Raw genomic sequence first — 22,217 nt, 5'->3', positions numbered from 1 at the left:
TGGAGTCCCTGAGAGGGCTGGGAGATGGGGACAATGTTTCTGGTTCTATTTCTCTCTCTACTGGGACTCAGCAAATCCAGAGAGGACATAAATAGCAATGCCATATCAACTGAAGACCTACAGTGTACTGCTGCCTCTTTTGGAATCTTTTTAGAATCTATAGAAGCATTATTCCTTTGCAGATTGTCAGTTGTCCTTGAGGGAACATTATTTATAAAATGGAGTAAATAGTACATTCTCTGGGTCATGCTGACAGAATTAGGAGCAGGGTGATGTGACATTGAATTTAAGCAGTTCTGCTGGCAGTCTGCCTCAGTTTCACACTATACATTGACCATTCATGCCCTACATATCCTTCCTTAAGGTATACTTAATACCATGGGTCAAATGAGTGATTTAACTCACAACTCACAGAAATGGACCACATGCAATGGGGTTCTAAATACACAAATGGTCTTTCTGTGAGCAATCTGTAGACTGAAGCCAGTGATAGCCTGGCCTGTGAAACAGAAGAACATAAGGACTTTCACACACACACACACAAAAATCAACATCATTGATTGAATTGATTGCAATCGTTCTAGGGGCTGGACCCATATTACAATAAAACTGGAGAGTGACTAATTAAGTCACCAGCCCAGAGCCCTTCTACTTTTGGAGTAAGAAACAAACAAACAAAAAAAAAAAACCAGAGTGACCTTGATTCTCTTCTCCAGCCTAGGGGACTGAGCAGGCAAATGCTCTCCTTGGCATGTCAAGGAGAAAACCCTCCTTCTTTCCTTTGACCCAGCCCCTCAGTGAGGAGAGGGTTACTCACCTGGACTCAATGGCCCCTGCAGCTGCCAGCAAAGCAGCTTTGCTGTGGAACTCTGAAAGCAGCACAAAACAACATTTGCCACAAGAAGCAGGGAGGAGTAGCAGCTGTTCTAGGACCAGAAGACCACCCCCTCCCCACCCTTTGGCAGCTTCTTAGATAGGCTGATCTGACATTCTCTGCCACACCACAGCAGGTGGGAGAGTCAGTCTCTCTCTTGTTTCTTAACACAGGGTTAGCGGGTGGCAAATCTGTGACCCAGGTAAAGTTAGCTCCATACGAGTTTTGCAGAGAAAGTATAGAACATGCTCAGTTAAACATGAATTTCAGATAAACAGTTTTTTAGTATAAGTATATACCTTTGGGAAATACACTTAAAAAATTTGTTTTTCATCAAAATTCAGATTTAACTGGACATTTTGTACTTTTATTTGCCAAATCTGGCAACTCTAGTTCTCGTATCCTTCTATTTCTCCCCTCCCCACCCCACCCGCTGTATTCCTTCACCCCTCTATCTGGTCATCAGGGCTCTGGAATATAAGATTTGAATACAGAAAACCACAAAATATAAAATGAACCAACAAAATTTGATTCAAACACAGTTCTACTGCAGGGGATATTAAAGAAGAAATGAATATTATAATTATCTAGTTCCTGCTCTGATAGCTTTTCTTAGAATGAAGTTTGATTGGGGCCAACTAAAGTTTCTTATGTCCACATCTCATTCTGCATGTTTTAATGCAAATAGAGGGCAAGCTGCATTGTTAGAAACTCAATGGCTTTTGCTTCCATATAAACCTAGAGACACATCCTCAGGCACTAAATCTCTGTTACTGAAATTCATTCGAACTGAATTATAGTTTTCTACCAAGTACACAATGATATATAAAATTGGAGTAAATGGCAAGATAATTCACAACACCAACAGAATTCAAAAGATACGAGCACTTACAAAGTAGTTCAGAGAACATTACTATACGAACCAGCTGCTGTAGAGAGGCAGATGCTTTGCCTATCTAAAAAGTACAAATTCTCCTGTTTCATAGAGAGTGAGGGAGGCTTTACAACTCAGCCTCAATGGAATCAAGAAAATAGTTACTTTGCTATTGATTTCCTTTAAACAAATTATCTTGTATGAATTAACCAGATATATTCTAATGGATTTCTGTAAACCCTCTCCCGACCCAACTCACTTACCACTCATGCCACTGCCAGATTCAAAAAGGCAGAGGGAATAGGGGGAGGTCTATCTGGAAAGCTCTGGCCTCATACCAAGGCATCCCACCTGAAGGGCCTCAGGGAGGCAGACTGACAGTGAGTTATGCTTCTCTAATCTCCCTCTCTTGAGTCCAGGCATTCAGATGTGCCTGAGAAATCCCTAAAAGCATTCTGGATGCAATGTAAAACATCCATTTTCCATTTTAGTAAGGCTGTGTGTACCAGGTGCCAACAAACATTTTGGTAATTTCCATCAAATAACCAGTCAATTAACTCTGTCTGTATATTTTTTTGGGAGCAGTAGTGGTGGCAGTGAAGAAATCAGTCAAACCAATTTTCATGTTACACTGGTTGGAGTAAACAGATTCTGCTTCCTACTAATATCACCACTCTGGTTTACATGTCTCTTAAACTAGTTGGCACCTTTCTATTCATGTCTGTTACTTCTGCCCTGAGTGCAGCTGAGGGGAGGATACCATTACCTCTTAATGAGTACAAAATGTTGTTCAAGTATGACAGGCATAAATCGGGCACATACATACGGGGTGTCCCAAACCGACAGGAGTTTCCCAGGACATGGGACTGGCAAAGTACCCCCAGCAAACCAAGATGAGTTGGTCATTGTATGTATTGTATGTGTGTATGTATATATATAATATATATATGCGTGCAGTGTAGAACCTGCAAAATACACATTATTAAAGCTTTTAGAGTTTAATATTTTGAGCCAATTAATTTTTTTTGAAAGTCACTAAAATTTAAGGTAGTTATAAAACCCATTACAGTGATTGGCAAGCATGGGTAGAAGGCTAAGAGAAGCAAGGGCATTTGTAGGCTGTTATTTATACGTGTTTTTCTTTCTAACAGCTGCCAATCTTCCAAGTCAGGAAATATTTGCACATGTTCTAGACATCTTCCTGAAGGTATGAGGCTCTCTTGAAACCATCCTTATACTTGGCTATGCCAACAACACTACAGCAAACTACAGTACCCCCCCAAAAAATATACTCTTTCAAGCTTCCTAAATGACTCATTCAGCAGAAAGCAATAAAAAAGTAAGGCTAATATTTCCATCCTTTGGAAATATTTATCTCTACACAGTGCCACCTTTTTTTACAGTCAGAATAGAAAGTTACTTAGGTGGTATAATTTGAAAGGCCAACCTGTCTCCAGCATTGGCTTAATAGGGTGTCATTAGTCAATCCTTTCCATCAAGGCACATCTGCAGAGAGCTTCTGTAAAAATATGTCATTTGGGAGGGGGTCACTTTTGCACATATCTTTTTAGTTCCAGAAGAATTTGTGCCGAGCACCCATATGTATAAGGTATTGTGCTAGTCCCAAAGAGATTACAAAGATGATTAAGATAGATTTTTTGGAAATAGCTAATGTTTTTTGTAATATCTAGCTGTAGAATGCCAACACTGATAATAAAAGGAGAACATGAGTGTGGGCAACAGAAAACATACTAAGAAGTCTACATTGAGATTTTTGTTGTCATTTCTGCCTGATGCTCTTGAGCCTAATACGTGCAATGCACTTTACTAAATGCTCTGAGAGTAGAGTCAAAGTGAAAAAGTCCAGGTTCCTGCCCCTGAATAAATCTGCGAACTTGTTTTAAATACTAATGAATTCTTAGGCATCCACTCCAAGCCTTGTAGCTGGTTTTCTACTGTCATTGCAACACTTTATTTAGCGGCAAGGTGGGAGGAACTCAGCTGCTTGCAAAACTCTTGTAGAGGTTAACCACCAGGAAAGCCTTAAGCTGTAAGTTCTGTTGAAACCTGCATCCTCATCTGATGGGAACAATATAAGGATAATTTCAACTCATCTCAATGCCAAACCCTTACTGTCACCATCCACCTGCTCAACTCTCTTCCTCTGCCACCCTCTAATCTTCCAAGCCATAGCCACTTAGCCTGCCATGTAATGTATTCCAGCCCAGATTCTGGGAGAAGTTCTGTGCTTAGGCAGGGAACAAATGAGGGTTCCCTAAATTTTATGTATTTTCATCCTCATTCATGTTCCTAGAAATGCACTGTTAGAAAATGTACAAATTATTTTTTTTAATTTGTCGATTTTTAAAATCCCCACCGATCAGAAACCAATCATTTACAAGGGAGGCTTTAACTTTCAACAATCCTTCCATGTCTCCCTCTTCCTGGGGGCTCTCAGTAGGAGCAGTAAATGAGGAAAAATGCTTGGCCTTGGAGATGGGGCCCTGCTCACTAGAATAGAGTGAAGAGTTTGACAGCCAATGCCTCTCTACCCTCCCAGGGTTCCCAGGAGTCTGAGTAGGAATTTAGTCATGAGCTTCAAGTGTCCTATAGAACCTATCTGCTTGTCCCCATGCACTGGTGAAATTCTATTAAGTTCCAGAAAAAGACCTTCAACCCAGACATTCTTAGTGCCCATCTTGACAGAAGCAAATAGGAGGGAGGGACACATCATTAATGATCTTCATTGCTGACCTCAGCTCATCAGTTTCCTGTAAACTTTTGTACTTGAACAGATTTTTTTCCATTGGCTGATCTAGCTGAATGCTTTTTGACTGTCTTATACATGCTGAGCTGAATATAAGTACAGTCAAGAGCACAGACCTAGGGGTCAGGCAAATTTTGGTTCAACTCCTGACTGCACAATGTTTTAGCTTTGTGAACTTGTTCAGTAACTTAAGCTCTTGAATTCTATTTCTTAGTTCGTGAGATAGAAAGATGGTGATAATAATGATACCCATCTCATGATACTCTCATGACATGTAAATGATATGATGCAAATTAAGCACTAGGCACAATGTAAGCACTTAGTAAACATTACCCATTTTTAGGACATTGAGGTCACTTTCTATAATGCATCTAATATTTAAATCCCCATCTTTTTTCTTACCCAATTTTTATACCAAATGATTTTATTTAATTTTAATTTTTTTTTCAGAGTCAAGAAAAGCTGGTTTTCTCTGAGGACTCTTAGACTTGTCCTTTTTGATCATGGTGGTATTTTTGTTTTGTTTTGTTTTTTTCTCTTCAGAGTTAATGATTTATACAAAATGTTACTGGCAGTGCTTAGAATATAATCAATCTTCTTTTCCCTCAGGGGACCCTGAACAATCCAACCTTCTTTTCCTAGTCATAAAGGGACTCTGCCTAAAAAGGACAAACCTAAAAGAAGCTTTCTTATTTTTCTAACACAAATTACACATAAACCACCACCGTATCATTATTTCTCCAAACGAAAGGACATATAATTCATATCTCATTTTCTCCCTCTTTCTCTATGTTCTAGTGGAGGGAGAATTTATTGTAACCCGGGTGTAGCTTAGCAGGGAAAATTAAGACTGTGGGATAAAGAACTGTTTTTATCTTTTGATATTCTTTGATATTTTAATTTAATCTTACTGATAGGCTTCTTTGTAAGAGCCTGCCTTTAGAGTAGCCCCAGCAACGTAACATTGTTAGTTTCCCCTTTTCCTTTAACATCCCCAGAGAGCTACAGTGGCACATTAGTTTCTAAATATAATTTTGGTATTGTCCACAAAACTACCTTAGACAGAGATACACAAATATGGTAGAAAGTTGGAAAGTCCTAAAATCAAGTTAAGACTCATTCTTATTTCAAGAGTAACAACTGCCTAAATGCTATTTTCCAAAGTGTCTATTTCATGAAATATGGTGAGGACCTAGCTAACTGGTCTTTGGTGGTCAACTACTAGAGGATAAAGGAAAGCAAGAACTTCAACCACTTTTACTTAATTTACTCTGAGAATCTGACCATAATTTATATATGTGTCTGTGTGTGTGTATGTAAAAGCAAAATAAAACAAAACATGTTTTTTAATATATTAGACAAAGAGTACATTAGTGTGTTTCTAACACTGCCCCACTCACCTGCACCAGTCTTTAAAGTGGTTTATAAAATCTCATCTGCATAAATTTTCTTAATACTAATATATTAAAAAATAGCTTTAAGTATAAAGCTAAGCATCAGGTAGGCACTTATGCATGTCTGTTTTTAAGTAACTGTATTATTTCCCCCCACAGAGATTTATATTTATATTTTACAAAGATTTTTATAATTGGAATATTTTTATCTGATTGACCAAAGCCACCAAGATCTAAAGAGTTTATTAGTCTTGGCTTTTGTTTAGAAATGTGCATTTGTCTCCAAACATTTAAATTTATCTTTTCTGTCCTTCAAATAACTTTATAACAATCAACTAGATGAGTATCTGCAGAAATGAGAGAATGGTTTTTGTGTTACCCCAATACAACAAATATAGAATTTGAATTGCTCCGTGTGTGTGTGTGCGTGTGTGTGAGAGAGAGAGAGAGAGAGAGAGAGAGAGAGAGAGGGAGAGAAGATATTAAACAGATTAGAGTAGTTGTGAAAATATTCAATTATGGCCTGTTGGGAGCAGAAATCCCACACACGACTTTTACTTTCCCCTTTTGTTCCTATCATGCTAGTAACTTCTTCTTCCTCCCTAAAGATTTATTGGGAGGCAGAAGTAAATTTTGCTATAACACAGAAAGGAAAAGACAAGCCTACAATTCAGGGGCCTGGGTTATATTCCACAGTTGGAGAGATGTCATGGCCAAGATAGAAATATTCCATTTTCTCTAAGGCCTTTAAGCCTCAGCACTTTCCACTAATTTGGTCCCCTGGGTCTCAATTTATTTAGCTTATGCTGGCTTTTTTCACCCCCACTGCAAATATTCAACCTCTATTCTCTTATTGAGGAAAAACTTGTTCCTGGAGTTTTGCTCGTTAGAAGCTTCATTAGACTTTCTATATCCAGGAAAAAAAAAAAAAAACACTACACCCTTATTTCCTTCTTTCTATTTTCCAGTCTCACCCGGTTCTCATTCCTTCTAGTTACCCATCACTCCCTCCTCAAATGAAGAAGTCACAATCACAGGGAAAATACCCCCTTTTTTATCTCTACAAAAACTAAATAAAAATGATCCCCCTAAAAATGAAGGCAATATATGTAACCTAAACATTTGTACCCCCATAATATGCTGAAATAAAAAAAAATTTTTTTAATGTTTTCTGATCATTCTCACTAGCACCAAGTACCTAACACAGTGCGTGGGACACAGTGAGAATTCAATAAACATTTTTTAAAAATTTTTATTATGGAAAGTTTTAAACATTCAAAGCAATGCTGTTCTTTAATGGATATAAATTTAATGTTTCCTATGCTACAGCAGCCTGAGGGTTACTTAAGAAAGACCAATCCCTACTTTTGAGGCACATTATAACAAGGGGGCAATGTCACAGGAAGAAGGTGGGACCAAGAGATGGCTCTGGATTTGTGGCCCTGCACTATGAAGGCACAACAGGCTAGTATGCCTGTGGCCTCGAGTCAGTTTCAGCTTCAGCTCCTTCTTCAGAGGTTTGCAACGTATAATGAAATGCACAGTGTTATGTGCTTTATGGGCGCTCAAGCAATATTTGTTGGCTGACTTAATTGAGCTATATTTGCAAAATGGCAAGGATGTGAGGAAACTTTCCTACCTAAAAAGAAAGCATTCACAGTGCTAGACATTTGGTAGGCAAATAAACAGTATAATTTCAGCCTAAAAGGAAAAATACTCAAACCCCCATCCAATAGGCCTAGTGGCTAGGCAACCCAAATGTCAGCACCATGTTTCTGAAGTTTAATTTAAAATATCATAAATTGTATGTCATCAACTTTGAGGACAGCATTTCTTTCCTTCCTTTCCATTCCCATTCCCTGCCCCAACTTTAAATCCAGAAAATGTAACTAATAAACCTAAATCTCACCTGTCTGGTGAGGTTTGCAAGTAAAAGCAATGTGTCAAGCAGTGATTTAAAAAACCAAATTTAAGAGTGATGCATTCGACAGTGTTTTGAAAAGAAATTTCCATATTCAACGGTGCAAGCAATTCACTTCCGGAGTGCAAACAATTCAAGAATTTGCTCCTGACTATAATGCCACACTTTGACTTAATCTGCTGACTACCAAGGGGCAGATGACTCCTCTAATCTCTCTCAAGGACAGAAGCTTACTTATGCCCAAGGTATGTTTTTCAGTTTTAGAGCAATAAGAAATTTTGGGCGGTCCCTTTCTTCCACCACCATTTAATTGCATTCCAACTAGGCATCAACATATGTGGCAATTAGGCTCTTGACACAACCGTGAAGGTTCATTTACTCTATTTCAGGTGAGTTTTTCCTTTCCTTGAAACGGTTGCCTCAAATCTTTGCCCCTTTATTTTTCTGTCCTCACCACCTGCAAATGGCAACGTGAGAGTAGGTGATTGATGTTTAACGGTGCAGTCAAGATCTTATGAAGGTCAAGGCAAACTCGTTCATTCTGGAAACCAGTTCATTGTCTTGCCTCACTAGCATTACGTTTAACAAAATGGTGTTAGATAACAGCAACATATAATGAAACATCCCTGCCTTCCTAATATATCTGCTATCCAGTTTTACATTTGCATTGAGTGTCATAGTACTTACTGAGCTAGCTATCAGGTCTTGCTATCAGGTGGTAAAGTAGAGAGAAGAATAGAAAAGCATAATGAAAATCGTTTTATTCGGTGAAATGTGGAACTACTCCAATTAATAGCCAATAATCAACTTCTATTGTTACAGGGGGTGATGGGACTATAGGATTATTATTATCATTCTGACGACATTTTTCTGACGACTGTGCTAGGTGCACTATCTCAGAGCCAGAGTAAACCCTGGAGATGATCTAGTCTAATACATTTATTTTATAGTTGAGGAAATGGGTCCAGAAAAGTCAAATGACATGTTTAGTGTCAGTTAATGGGGGAGTCAGGTTGCCAACTCCAACTGTGCCACCCTAAAGGGTCTTGGTCTCTTTCTTAATATTTCATAAAATAACTGTGGTCTCTCTGTGTACAGTGCTCTTTGGGAAATTGTTTGTTTTTTTAATAGTAACATTAAAAAATGAGTTCCAACCTATTTTCTTTTAGGCCTCACCTGGCCAAATACTAAATAGCTCTACAATTCAAATAATGACCCATAAGCTATGAGACTAGCAGCTAATGGTGAGGGGAACCTACGTTCTCTAACTCTACTAGAAAAAGAAAAGGAAGAGCAGTACTTTTCTCTCCTAAAAAGAGACAGAAAAAAACCCCTGCAATTTCAAGTGAGGTTTGTACTGGCAGGAGGTGGGAGAGGGTGGGAGGATAGGCATCTAATTAGAAGAAAAAGAAGGAAAGGAAAAGGGTTACAATGTGGAGTGTGAGACTCAGCCTTCATTTCATTTCAACGTGCATAGACCTCAGCAGACAGCTGGAAACCTGCCAGGGAACGAGGCCTTGGAAACAAGCTGGAAGACATTGGACAGACTTTAACCAAAACAAACACCAGCAGGGGATGTGGTTGGCAGCACTGAAAAAGCAAAGGACTCTATGAGTCACTCTGACATTAATTTTGAATGGTATCATGCTTCCATTTTGTTGTGCAGGTTATTTATATAGCATCTGGTACTGTCTAATACATATATAATATATACATACATATATATAATATATATGTAAAATGCACACACATATATATGTTCTTTACCTAAATAATATAACATTACAGACATTAGAAAATATAGAACAGAAAAAATATAGAATGGATAAAAAACACCCAATATCTCACTGTTCTAATCATTTAATTCACCATTTTCATCTGCATGTTTTAACATAGCTGTAATCAGGGCGTATGTACAATGAGGAATACTTAACATCTTAAGCATAGTTCTATGCTGCTAGATAACTTCATAAATATTGCTTTACAGAGCAATGATATATTGACTTGGTATAAGGTATAATAATTTATTTCCATCTTACTTTTTTATTATTTAGGGTGTTGCTAAATTTTTCTTTTTAAAAGTAATGGCCACAATAATAAGTGTTTTTTATATATAGTTTCTAAATTTTGTCAAACCTTGCAAGGTAGTTATTGTTAATTCCATTTTATAAATAAGGAAATTTATACTCAGAGGTTAAGTGACTTGCTCGAGGTTATAGGCAATTAATGGCCAAGTAAGCATTGAATCAGTTCTGCCTGGTTCAAAGCAGGTCCTCTTTTCAGCACAACATGCTACCTTTCTGCTTCAATGAATAGCTACATATTTTTTCTGCATTTTGGGATGTTTACTGTAGATTTCCAAAGGTGGAATTATTGGTATAAAGAGCATGAACATTTTTAAAACATTTATTACATACTCCAGATCGTTTCCCATGAGGGTGGTATCAATGTACAGCACGACTATCCCAAACCTTTTTACAGGAGGAAATTAATTTGAAGCAGAATAAAAAGAGGTCAAGTCAATGAGTGGCAGAGAAAAATCTTTCTGGTGTATATAAAGCTTCTATAAGCATCAACATTCTGTAATACAGAGGTTTGTACTTTAAAGATCTTATGACAGAAAGTGTTCTCTATCTCTGGATATGAATAGATACAAAATTCTTAGAAATTATAAATGTGTACAGGACAGAACATATGGTAGATGCTTCATGGAGATTCAGTTAACAGGAATTAACATGGACTTCTCACTTCTGATGAGGACATGAAAGCTAGAAAGTGCCACTCCTATCCTAACAACAAGAAAAAGCTGAATAATCTATAAAATCGTAACTTTTCTTGAATCTGGAGGGAAGTCTCAAGGCAACCAACTAGGCTGAAGTCTCAAGAAAGACAAGCACCTACAAGGAGAGATGGGACATGAGCACTAGCTCACCTGTGGCTGCAGGGGGAAGACAGGGTCACCATAGAAGTAGGTATAAAGAATACAGCTAAATTTTTTTAATGAATTGCTAAAGACCAAATGTGGCCAAGCATGAGAATACAGAACCCTTGGGAGCCACAGACAAAAGAAGAATTTATACACACTTGCAGGCTCTTCCCCACAGATTTATGGTACAGACCTATGGACAAGAGAAGCCACCACAGTGGAAAAGGCACAAAACCAGTTCTAGTTCCTTTCCCTCTTAGGAATAAAAGCCTTAAGCCCTAGGGGGAAGGCAGCAAGCCGTTCCCCGCCCCAAGGTGCAGATGAAGACCTACTGCAGCTAGTGAAAGGTAAAAAAAATAAAGTCATCTATTTCTGGAGGAAGGGCAAGAACTGGTTCTGGGTCCAAATGATTAGAAGTATCCTACCACTAGGAGATAGGCAGGATTACTAAGAAAGTCCCACTCCCATGATCCAGAGGCACAGGATCTGCTAAGCCTGAGGCTGAAGCAGGAAAACAGAAAACTCCCCCTGCCCACACCACCAGGCTAACAGGCACTCAGTAAGAAGCAACAGCAGTGCCCCTCTAGGGGAGGGTAAGAGCATGGAGAGAGAACCTCTCTGAGGCACAGATGCACAGGGAAGATCTAAAGCTGAGGGTACAGCAGGGATATTGAGAAAAACCTTCCAGAAAACCAACCCCCACACTATGCACAAGGTAACAGAGGGATCTGAAGCTGGTAGTGAATGGAGGGTAACCATAGCAACAACATAACCCGAATACAGTCTGTCTCCTTATTAGATTGATTCAAACTCCCACATTAACAACCTAGCTGAACAAGTGTGCCCCTTTAAAGGCATAAATGCTGTCTACTTCACTCTCTACTATTCTACATACTGTGTCTGGCATTCAAACAAAAATTTTGAGATGTATAAAAAAGCAAGGGAAAAAAAAAAAAGAAAACACTCTCAAGAAAAAAAAGCAATCAATATAACCAGCCTCAGAGATGACTAAACTCCAGACATTTCACATCTAAACTGGTGAAAAACAAACACAAAGAAAAAAAAAATCTTAAAGTCAGCCAGAAAAAAAATACAGTGGAGTAAAGATAAAAATTATAGCAGACTATAGAAACTATGCAAACCAGAAGAGGGGCATCTTTATACTGCTGAAAGAAAAAAATAACTGTCAACTCATAATTCTATACCCAGGGTAAATATCTTTCAAACATAAAGGATAAATAAAGACTTTTCACACAAATGCAGAGAATTCACTACCAGTAGCCCTGAACAATAAGAAATGTTAGAGGAAGTTCTTCAGGCTTAAGCTCTTCATGCCATATATTAATAGAAATGTGCATCTGTGCAAAGAAATGAAGATTCCAGAAATGGCTAAAATGAAGATAAATATAGGACATTTTTCTTATTTTTAATTGCTCCAAAAGATAATTGATTATCTAAATAAAAAACAGTAGTAATGAGTATAGGGAAAAGAGTGAGTATAGTGAATATAGGAAAAATATAGTAGTACCGTGGATTGATATCACATGTAAAAGCAAAACGTACGACAAACACCACCACAGCAATGCCAGTTGGGACACCACACAGTGAAGAGGTAGAATATCCCTTGAATATAGACTATAATTAATTTAATATGTATACTGAAAATATTGATTGTGGGGGTAGTTACATGACTGTATTCATTTGTCCAAACTCATAAAGCTATATACTTAAAAGAGTGAATTTTACCAAATATATACTTTAGCTCAAGAAACCCTGAGTTTTAAAAAAGGAAATTATCATGCAACACTTACCTTTTTACTCTCTTGACTTTTCTCATTTTGATGGCATCTTTCTTCTGTCTGATGAACGATTATGAGAAACCATCGAAAGATGGTTACAGTCATCCCTCAGACTGTGTTGCCTAGTCTTACCGTTGCTTCTTACCTTATATGACTCCGAGATTTTTATTTCTAACATTTAGTGGTGGAAAAGGCTCTACACCCTTCGAATCAGAAGAAGTATACACCACCCACCCACCCACCCGCACACATTTACGCACACACCCCTCAGGAGTTAAAATATATAGAGAGACACCGAAATCATAAATGTACCATAAACCTTCTGTCTGTGCAAAAGGTACAGGTATAAGGTATGAAAACTGACCTAGATCACACAAATGTCAACTAATCATTCAGTGTGGGATGCAAATGAGGTAGCATAAACCATATACTTGGGTCTGTACCATGTCACTGTCTATAGCTTATTGGTCCTGTTAATGGGTAAGGTCAAAATAGTTTGAAACAACTTTTGTCACGAATACTGGCATTCTCTCTGTTTCCTATAGTCGCCAAGGTTCTTTCTGCTTTTAAGACCTGTCCATATGCTATTTCTACTACTCATCTTGTAAACTCTAGGTGCTTTTGTGCAAAGTTTAAAAAGCATCTCCCCACTCCAACCTGGGTAGTTGAGTAAGAAAGGAATGTAGATGGAGCAGATGTAGCCCCAAAGGTGCAAGGCCTGGCAAGCAGAGGGCGCTCTTTTCCGAACTAGAAAGAAGCCCCTTCCTTTGGGCCTATACCAAGACACCTCTACACAACCCATACGTAGAGGACCTACGTACGATCAGTCTATAGTGAGGATCGGCCTCTGGAAGGACAGGCCTGGGAAAGTGGAACACTGCGTTTTTATAGAACCTTAAACAAGATTGCAAAAATGTCAATTCCCTGTTTTAGAGAGTGGGAGAAGGGTGCCTGATCCAGGTGATAGATAGGACTACCAAAGCACTTCCAACCCCAAGCCAGTCCTTAACACTGCCACTGCCTCTACCTAGAATGCATTAACATCATCCTCCACAACCACCCTCTGCTTGGTTACCTCGTATTTATCCTCCGGGTATCAGTTTAACTATCAATTTCCAGGGAGTGGGAAGTCAACACTGACCCTTCAATCTAAATTAAGCTCCCTTGTTTTATGCTTTATATCACTAAGAATTTCTTACAGGTCATGTATTACAATTGCAATTACAGTCATCCCTCAGTATACGTGGGGGATGGTTTCGGGACCTCCCTCAGATACCAAAATCAGGGTTTTCTCAAGTCTCTGATATAAAATGGCATAGTATTTTCATATAACTTATGCACGTTCTCCTGTGTACCTTAAATGATCTCTAGATGAATGATCTCTAAATTACTTATAATATCTAATACAATGTAAATGCTATGTAAATAGTTTTTATCCTGTATTGTTTAGGGAATAATGACAGAAAATGTCTGTATGTGTTCAGGACAGACACAATTTTTTTTTTGAATATTTTTGATCCGAGGTTGGTTGAATCCACAGATGCGGAATCCAGGGATACTGAAGGACAACCATATACAGTTATTTATGTGCTTACTTATGTAATGTATGTTACTCTCCCAACCCCCCCCTCAACATACAAATACTTAATTACTTGCGCATTTCTAGGCCATAAGCCCTGGAAGAGCAGGGACCTTGTCTGTTTTGTTCATCACTTTATTTCCAGAGACTATCACAGGGCCTGGCACATACTTAGTGCTCAATAAGTAATGATGAAATAAATACAGAATTTTTCTTGTTAGATTCTTCAGCAAACTTTATAGTATACATGTGCACACTCAGGTACACACTATGATATAGCATGTTATGAAAAATTTCCTTTTTATAATATTCAGTTTTCAATTGAATGTGAATAATTAGAATGGTGTGGGTGTATAATGTAAAACAAGTGATATTTTTCTTTGGGTATATCTTATTTGAATTATTTCCCTTTTCCATTGATGACTTTATTAATTTTCTGCTAATAATTTTTACATCTTATGTTTGGTTGGTTGGTTCACTATAGATTCACCAATCCATTCCCTTTGTAATAATAAACAATAATTCTTACAGATGTCACTGAGCTATCTTAATTTGATTCATATCTTAAAGTGAAATGCCATGTTTTGGCATTATTTGATTGGCAGTGTGGACGTCTGACTCATAATTATCATTAGAAAATGAATAACAAATAAATAATCTAACTCCACTTACCAAATAGATTCTGCCGTAAGTACCAAGGCCAATGGTTTTATCTAGTGAGAATATTCCAGTTGGATCCTGAAAAAAAGTAGAAAAATACCGGTCAATCTTCTTGAGAAAATAGGCAAGGATTCAGCTGTCTTAAACAGTATTTTCAGTCTGCTTTATTCCCTTAAAATTTACATGGGAAGAACCTAAATGTCATTTACCAAAAGCATAGATGTCACAGTCTCCCGGGACTGAGTATAGTCATTTATAAAAAAGAAACAGTGGTATGGATATTAAATAGTCATGTAGATAATTGTCATAAAACTGTAAAGTGCATATAGTTACATAATGCTAGGGCATATTCATGATGTAATTAGAAAGATAATTAAAATAGAAATAAGTTAATTTATTTGTAATTGAAGTACTCTTTTAACATCTATCTTTTAAATGCTCACCAGGCAGAAAGTTTAGCATACAGCAATGATGATTAGATGTTGGATACAAAGGCTAGATGGCTTATTTGTGTTATAGCAACACTTAAGAAGAAATATTTTCTCTAAATATGAATAACAAAGCAAAATCATGCCATTAAAAGAGCACCATTTTTTTTAAAAAAAACTAGAGCGTGTTCTTTTGTTTTTTTAAAGTTAATCTTTGCATTAGCTGAATACCTTTTCATGGCACAAATTGATGTTTTCTGTGACTTAAGCCTAAATGTGGCATCATAGGAAACAAAATATAACATGTTCAAGGACCAAATCCTAAGGCTTCCATATTCATCCTCAAGCACTGTTTCCTTACCTTTAAATACGGGCATTTCGTTCTTGTTCACCACGAAACATGGTTTCTTGAATTTTATCACCGCTTGAACTTTTAGCCTAGCAGCCTATTTTGCTATTTTAGCAAAACCTATACGAGGCGTGAGTAGATGCCAATTTATACACAAAATGTTAGGAACATTGGCAAATTCTTAGAAGTTCACTATGCCTTACATAAAGCACATTTTTCATATCCACAAACTTTGTTTAATCCTGTTTGAAAACATTTTTATCACTGTGACAAATGTGAGCTAAACAGAAAAACTATTGAACATATGCAACATAGAAGAATGAAATTATAGTCTCCTTAAAACTGGCGTGATATTTGTGTAATCTAGCAAAACTGTCATAGGAAAATGACCCAGCTCTGGGATTACTTCAATCGACAAGTATTCAACCGGACAGACAGTCAAGAGACTTGAGTTTTAGCCCCTTGAATTCTGCCATTAATTAACTATAAGACTCTGGATAAGTTATTTACTCTCTCTGGGATTCAGTTTTCACATATATAAAATGTGATTTTCCCAGCTCTAAAATTCTATATAGGAAAAAAATAGATTCTACCATTCTAAAATCCAGATGTTTCCACTGGATTGATAACAACCATTGTCAGAGAAAGCAGCAGCCCAGCAGGCTGCTTTCTCAAAATGATCATCAAAATTTATGTCCCAGTAGACGCAGTTTATCATTATGAGCAAATAGTTCAGGGAACATACTCAAAATGAAAATGTAAAAGTTATTTAAAATGATAATTTTTAGGATTGAAAAAGTAAAAGATTGCTATAGTGCTTTTGATATTAAGCATATCACTTTTGTTATTACTCATTGAAAAATTTATGGGGGGAAAGCAAACAAGTTACTAAGGATGACTTGAAGACTTTATCACTTTAGCATGTTTCTTTGAAGGATATCATTGAGAGATTTATTTTAGACATTATTAATTCTGGAGAAAAAGCCTCTGGCCATCTGTCAAAAGAATGAAACATGTTAGCTGATTCCTATTGGTAAACCATTCCTTGTTATAGTTAAGGCTTCATTTTGTCTGTACAACCTTTATTTCTGAATCTTTAAGCACAAACTGTCTTAAATTTCTCTAATCCATTTTCTAGCCCTCAATAATATAAGTACCTTACTCAGATTTGAACTCAGGTATCTAATTACTCCAAAGAGACACCAGCGAAACGGACTGTGATAATAAAATGCCTGTGGAAATTCATGGAGGCCTTATTTCATCTATATTGATGTTGTCAGGAAAATTTTTCCTGCTCACAAATGACCAAACCATGTTATTTCTTTTCATACTCACGTTTAATAAAAGAACATTTTAAAATTTCCTGTGCTCTTAAAGGCAGCTCTACCTAGTATTCATGTAACCCAATGCCATATTCTTTTCATTAGTCATATGTGATATTTTGTTCCCCATCTCTATGCTACTATCATTTAAAGTTAAATGTTAAATTGAGAAAAAAAAGAGGGGAAGGACTATACTAATTGCTAGGTTAAGAATACCCAATTTCTTATATCATGCTTTCCACTTTTGGTCAGAGCAAGTATATTCTGGGCTCTCAAGGAAGCAAGCATTGAAAAGGAACCCCCTTTCTGATCACTGTGAAATTAAAAGGTCCATATTAGGGGGGTCTCCACAGTTACTTGGTCCTCTCCTCTGCCCTGCCACCCTAAGAAAACCAGAAGAAAGATGTTCATTTCTACGACTGCTATATCAATTTGGAAATTATTTGGGGGCTTGTATGTTTTGGTGTCCCATTTGGGTAAATAAAATGGTCAGTAAAGAAGAAACTCTAATTTCTAAAGCTTTCCGCAAAAGAAATTACTAAAAATCAAAGTCTTAACACATTGTTGAACCATAAACTGTTAGACAAACATTTTATACTTTTGTTATATCTTTCTATGTCTAAATTATCTCCTGAAATTTAACAGCTCTACTCTGACTGCCTGCTGAAACCCAGAATTTAGGGAGTTGTTTCTGTCTCATGAATTCAAGGGAGGGGGGAGAATGAGTACCCTGATGGCTGATTTTAATAAAAGCGAGGAGTGGGGGTAACAGGAAGAAAAAGAGCCACTAGAAGGCAGTGTTAACTGGTCAAGGGAGAGACTTTCAAAGCAGAGGCTGATCGACAGAACCAAATATGGCAGAGATTAAGGAGAAAAAGGGAATTGAAAATGGTCAACATGTGTAGCAAGAAATTTCAAATTTAGGATAGTAAAGGAGAATGAGAGAATGTGTTCCAGGGGTCAGGCAGCAATAGGAAGTAAAGAGGTTGCACAGTAGTAGAAGGAGATAGTAGAGGCTTTTCTTCTTTTGTTTTAATATTAGAAACAGCAATTTTATATAAAAAGTTTATGAAAATGGTGGATATGACAAGATAAATACCCAAGTGAGTTTCAGAGACCATTGGAAGAATGGGCTTCACAATTCAAGTGCAGAGTTTAGAAAGGAAAATCTCTTCCTCCAGACCAGTGCTTCTCAAACTGTGGACTGCATAGACTCTCCTTATATGAAAATCATTTGTGAAATCTTGTTAAAAATACAGATTCCTTGGGCCTACCATGGAATTATGAAATCAGAATTTCTGAGGATAGGTCCCCAAGATCCCGAGATGATTCTTGATTCTTATGCACTATTCTTGTGCACTAACATATGAAAACCACTGCTGTAGAAACTGGGGGAAAAAAAAGATTGACAAAGTAGATTGAAGTACAGTGGTATACTGAAGCGATGCTCTGTATGTATGGAGGACATGCTGAATATATCAATCCTTGTGCACTTGAAGGTAAAACTGCTTCCAAACAGGGGCTAAGGGACTTAGTAAAGTGGGAAATTTCTCATGACCAAATGTGGAAAGTAGGCTTCGTCTGGGTGGTCGAAGGCTGGAGAGCTGGCAGTTGTATTTAAATATAAACCTAATGTAATTCAAATATAGTGTTTGGATCATGTGCTATTTCAGATCACCTCTGCCACTACTGTCCTCAAGGCCTGTCTAATCCTGACCCCAATATAGATTAGGACTACACATGGCAGTGTCAAAATACCAAGGCCACAGCCGTGAGGAATGTCATTACCATACTGGGCACAGAAGGCAAAGGGGACAATCATAGTGAAAGACATGCCAGATTTGGAGATGAAGAAATAGTTTCCAGTCTCGAGGACGCAGGCATACTAGGAAAAAGAAATATGTTAATATATATATAGACACACCCCCAGGTATTGCTGGTGGGCATATACATTCATATTATAAGGATATATATAAAGACATAAGGCTTCGTAGTTCTCTTTTCAGAAAGGAAGCACAAACCACAAATTTCTGCACTTTCTTTTTTGATTTATCACCTATAGAAAATATTTATTCAATAGAAAATCAGACAAAATTACCTTAACCCACTAATTAACAAACATAATGGAGTTGGCCTATTGTTCCCTGGTAATTATATTGGTTCTCTTTTGTCTCGAACTTTAGGCCATTACGCAAAAAAAAAAAAAAAAAAAAGTTATATAATTATACAAAAGTTAAGTTTTTTAATTTTAAAAGTTATATAATTTTCTCCCCCTTTCCTGCTTCCCCTGCTTTCACTCCTGCTTACTATTTTAGGTTTAAAAATAATATTTATCTAGTAACAAAAATATCTAATAACGTTCTGCCACTGTCTTTAAATCCCAATTTGCACAGCAAGCCTTGTCCTCTGTCAAGGGTCTTTGTCTTGCGGTCATTTAGCTTGGCCAGGCCTACAAAGAACATACTTTATGCACCTTAAATTAGTCCCATATTTTAATTATTCTTCTATATTCTGCAAGATTCTTTTTGCTCAATTTGAAACTCCAAGGTTTGAATCTCCCCTCATTGTCTGGCTGTTGTCAAATTGGTACACTTGGTGTTGATGGATGCCAATTTTCTGAACTTTGCATATGTCATAGGGAGGATAATTATTGCAAGGGATACCATTATATGCAGATTTCTTTGCTTGCTTTATCAACTCTACTTTGCATCAAAATGTAAAGTTCAACACAGCTGACTTAGGTGTCTCTTCACCTCTTCATTTGCTTTTACTTCTTCAAAAGGTCAGGAAATAAGTTGAATATAAAGAAATCCCAAATCACTGAAATATAACTCAGTGACCAAAGCAACAACGACTTTCCCACCCCTAAAAATTTGATAGGAAAGGAAATTCTAAAGGGTGTGCTGCTCTTCTGCCAGATTTCTTAGGGTTCGGCTCTGGGTGGCTTCCCTTCTAGGGAAGAGGGGAGAATTCTGCATAATTTGCTCAGATAATGAAGACCTCCACGTGAGACAAAATGGCTCACGTATAAAACTTAGAAATTGTTAGAAGCTGAGGACTTTATGAGACTTTCATGAAATCTGTAAAATGAGATGAAGCATCAGTGCCCTGAGGTTTGTATCTTTTCCCTATTCTCCCTACATTAAAAACCAACCTTATCTTTCTACCCTCTCCACATGCACCCCCACCCTCCAGAACACTAATATTCCACTGAACTGCCAAGTAAAGATTGCAGCCTTTCCTCTTATCTCCTGGGCTCCACCAAACACCAAATTCTTATGTCCCAGGGCCATGACCAGGTCAGTTAGTCTGGGCCATTTCCCCCCATTTTTCTGTGGCAATAAAACCTTTTCTTTTTCTCCTTGAGTTTGGAATTCCCTGCCCTATCATTTCTATGAGGTCTTTCCCATTCCTCTCTTTAGTCATTTTTAGAAGAGTTTATTTCAGTTTGCCCATGTGTGGTTTCACATATCTGCCCTAGTTTGCTTTTTTTCTCCACCTCCCCCCCACCACCATACAGAGAATGTTGGAGGGCGGTAACATTTCATTCCTTGATCTTACACTTTTACTTGGGAGTAAATCTAGTCTGAATATAAAAGTTCTGTTCAGAAAGGAAACCACCAATTGAGGCCTCCATGTTCCAGAAATCTCATGTATGCACACTGCAAAGAAGAAATTTTGGGTGCAGGCGGGGTGGAAAAAGAATTAATTTTTACAAGTTCTGTGACTTTATTTGATGAAGCTGCACAGATAATCACAATGCTAATATTTGTAACTCACCACGTTTGTGTTGTGGATTTACAATGGCAAAGAACAATTGGCTAAATTGTTACCCGTGGGCATCATCTCCCCTCCCCACGTACACCATTCTAGTGTAAGATTATATAGGTGAGGCTTTGGGAATGGCCCATTTTTTAGGAAGGCAGGCGTCTGTCGTCATTAAAAACACAATCTTTAAATGCCAAATATGTATAAAATTAAGTCAGTGCGACTTTGAAGAGTCCTATAACCTCAAGGTTAATATTTAGCTTTTCCCAAAGCAAGCAGGCCACTGCCCTGAACTACAGTCGCCTGGCGACCATTCCAGCACCGTTCCTGCTTATTCCCTGTCGCAGAGTCCAGGGGCCTTTTGCATTCAAGAGAGGGTGCGAGTGAAATGCCAATCTAAAAAGGGAACTTGAAACACGGATTTGGGTGAGATCCAATATCAGCCCGAAACCAGATGCCAATGAAATAAACGGCGCTGCTAAAATAATAAGTCTACTAATAACGACGGCGATAATAGCTCGCCAATCAATTACAACTCTGGAGGAAAGCTGGGCATTTGGGAAAAGAGAACTCACAAACGAAAACCACAAGGAAAAGATAAATCTGGTTAGCCAGGGAGCACAATACATTTTTTTAAAAAAAATTGGGGTGTGCAGCATTCACTTCCCCCCCAAAAGGCGTCGAGTTCTTTCACTTCTGCAACACTTAATCGAGGACATTGCCCTGGCAAGAGTAAGAAGGTTTTAGAAAGTGCTATTAGAAAGTGAGAGAAGTGAAAGTCCCACGGTTTAATTTTCTAGCCTGTCGTCACCTAAAAGTAAAGGTCACCCTATAAGTAGGCATCTCCGCTGGCAAGAGAAGAAGCAAACGACGGAGTGGCGGGGTAACAGGGAGCAGTGCTCTCAGGAAGGCACGCGACGTCGCAGTTTTTGGCCTCTCCTGGAGCTGGGCTAGGACAGGTACCAGAGAGCCGCTAGACAAAGCGGGCCACATTTAGAAAATGTCCCGCTGTTTAGGGCCCGCAAGGACCCCCCTGCCACCTCTTCTCTCCCCGGGCACCCCGTGCCTTTGCCTTTCCGAGGAGTTTGGCGCGGCCCCCCCGCCCCGCCCAGCCCAGGAGGCGCCTTTTCCGCGTGCTGACTCCCAGGGTCCCCTCCGCGTCCGCGGACCCGTCGAAGTCCTGGTCTAACCCGGCTGGAGGGGGTCCGCTCCCTCCCCCAGCGCTCAGATCCCGCAAAAAGAGATCACCTGGGGACGGTGGGCGTCCTCTACTCACCGGCAAGTGTCCCAGATCCGTGACCTCCTTGTCCCTCCAGCCCCCAGGTCCCGCCATGGCTTCAAGCCGAACGGGAGCGGGCGACCCAGTTGGGCGCGAACCGGGAGTCCGAGGTGGGAACTGACTAGGAGTGGAAGGGGGGGGGAAAGGGAAGGGAGAGGGCGGGAGAAAGGAGTGGGGGATTGGGGGTTGAGCGTGGGAGACAGAGAAGGGGAAAGTGGAGGGAAAAGAGCTGGGAGTGGAGGGAAGCCGGAGTTTGCGAGGCGGGAAAGCAAGTTGG

At 38.5% G+C, this 22,217-nt stretch overlaps 1 protein-coding gene across 1 annotated transcript in view; it reads right to left on the bottom strand.

Moving 5' to 3' along the window:
• NRK (Nik related kinase) overlaps positions 1–21,994 on the bottom strand; it is a 130,209-nt gene extending 108,215 nt beyond the window's left edge. The window contains exons 1-2 of the mRNA XM_012644538.1: positions 21,938–21,994; positions 14,807–14,872 (exon numbers count right to left, since the gene is read on the bottom strand). Of these exons, the coding sequence (XP_012499992.1) occupies positions 14,807–14,872; positions 21,938–21,994 (123 nt within the window). The remainder of the gene's footprint in view (positions 1–14,806; positions 14,873–21,937) is intronic.
• Between the last annotated feature and the right edge of the window lie 223 nt (positions 21,995–22,217).

This window comes from Propithecus coquereli, unplaced genomic scaffold (genome assembly GCF_000956105.1).
Source record: "Propithecus coquereli isolate 6110/MARCELLA unplaced genomic scaffold, Pcoq_1.0 Scaffold104, whole genome shotgun sequence".
NCBI classification, from domain to species: Eukaryota; Metazoa; Chordata; class Mammalia; order Primates; family Indriidae; genus Propithecus; species Propithecus coquereli.
This window is presented reverse-complemented; position numbering and strand designations above follow the sequence as displayed.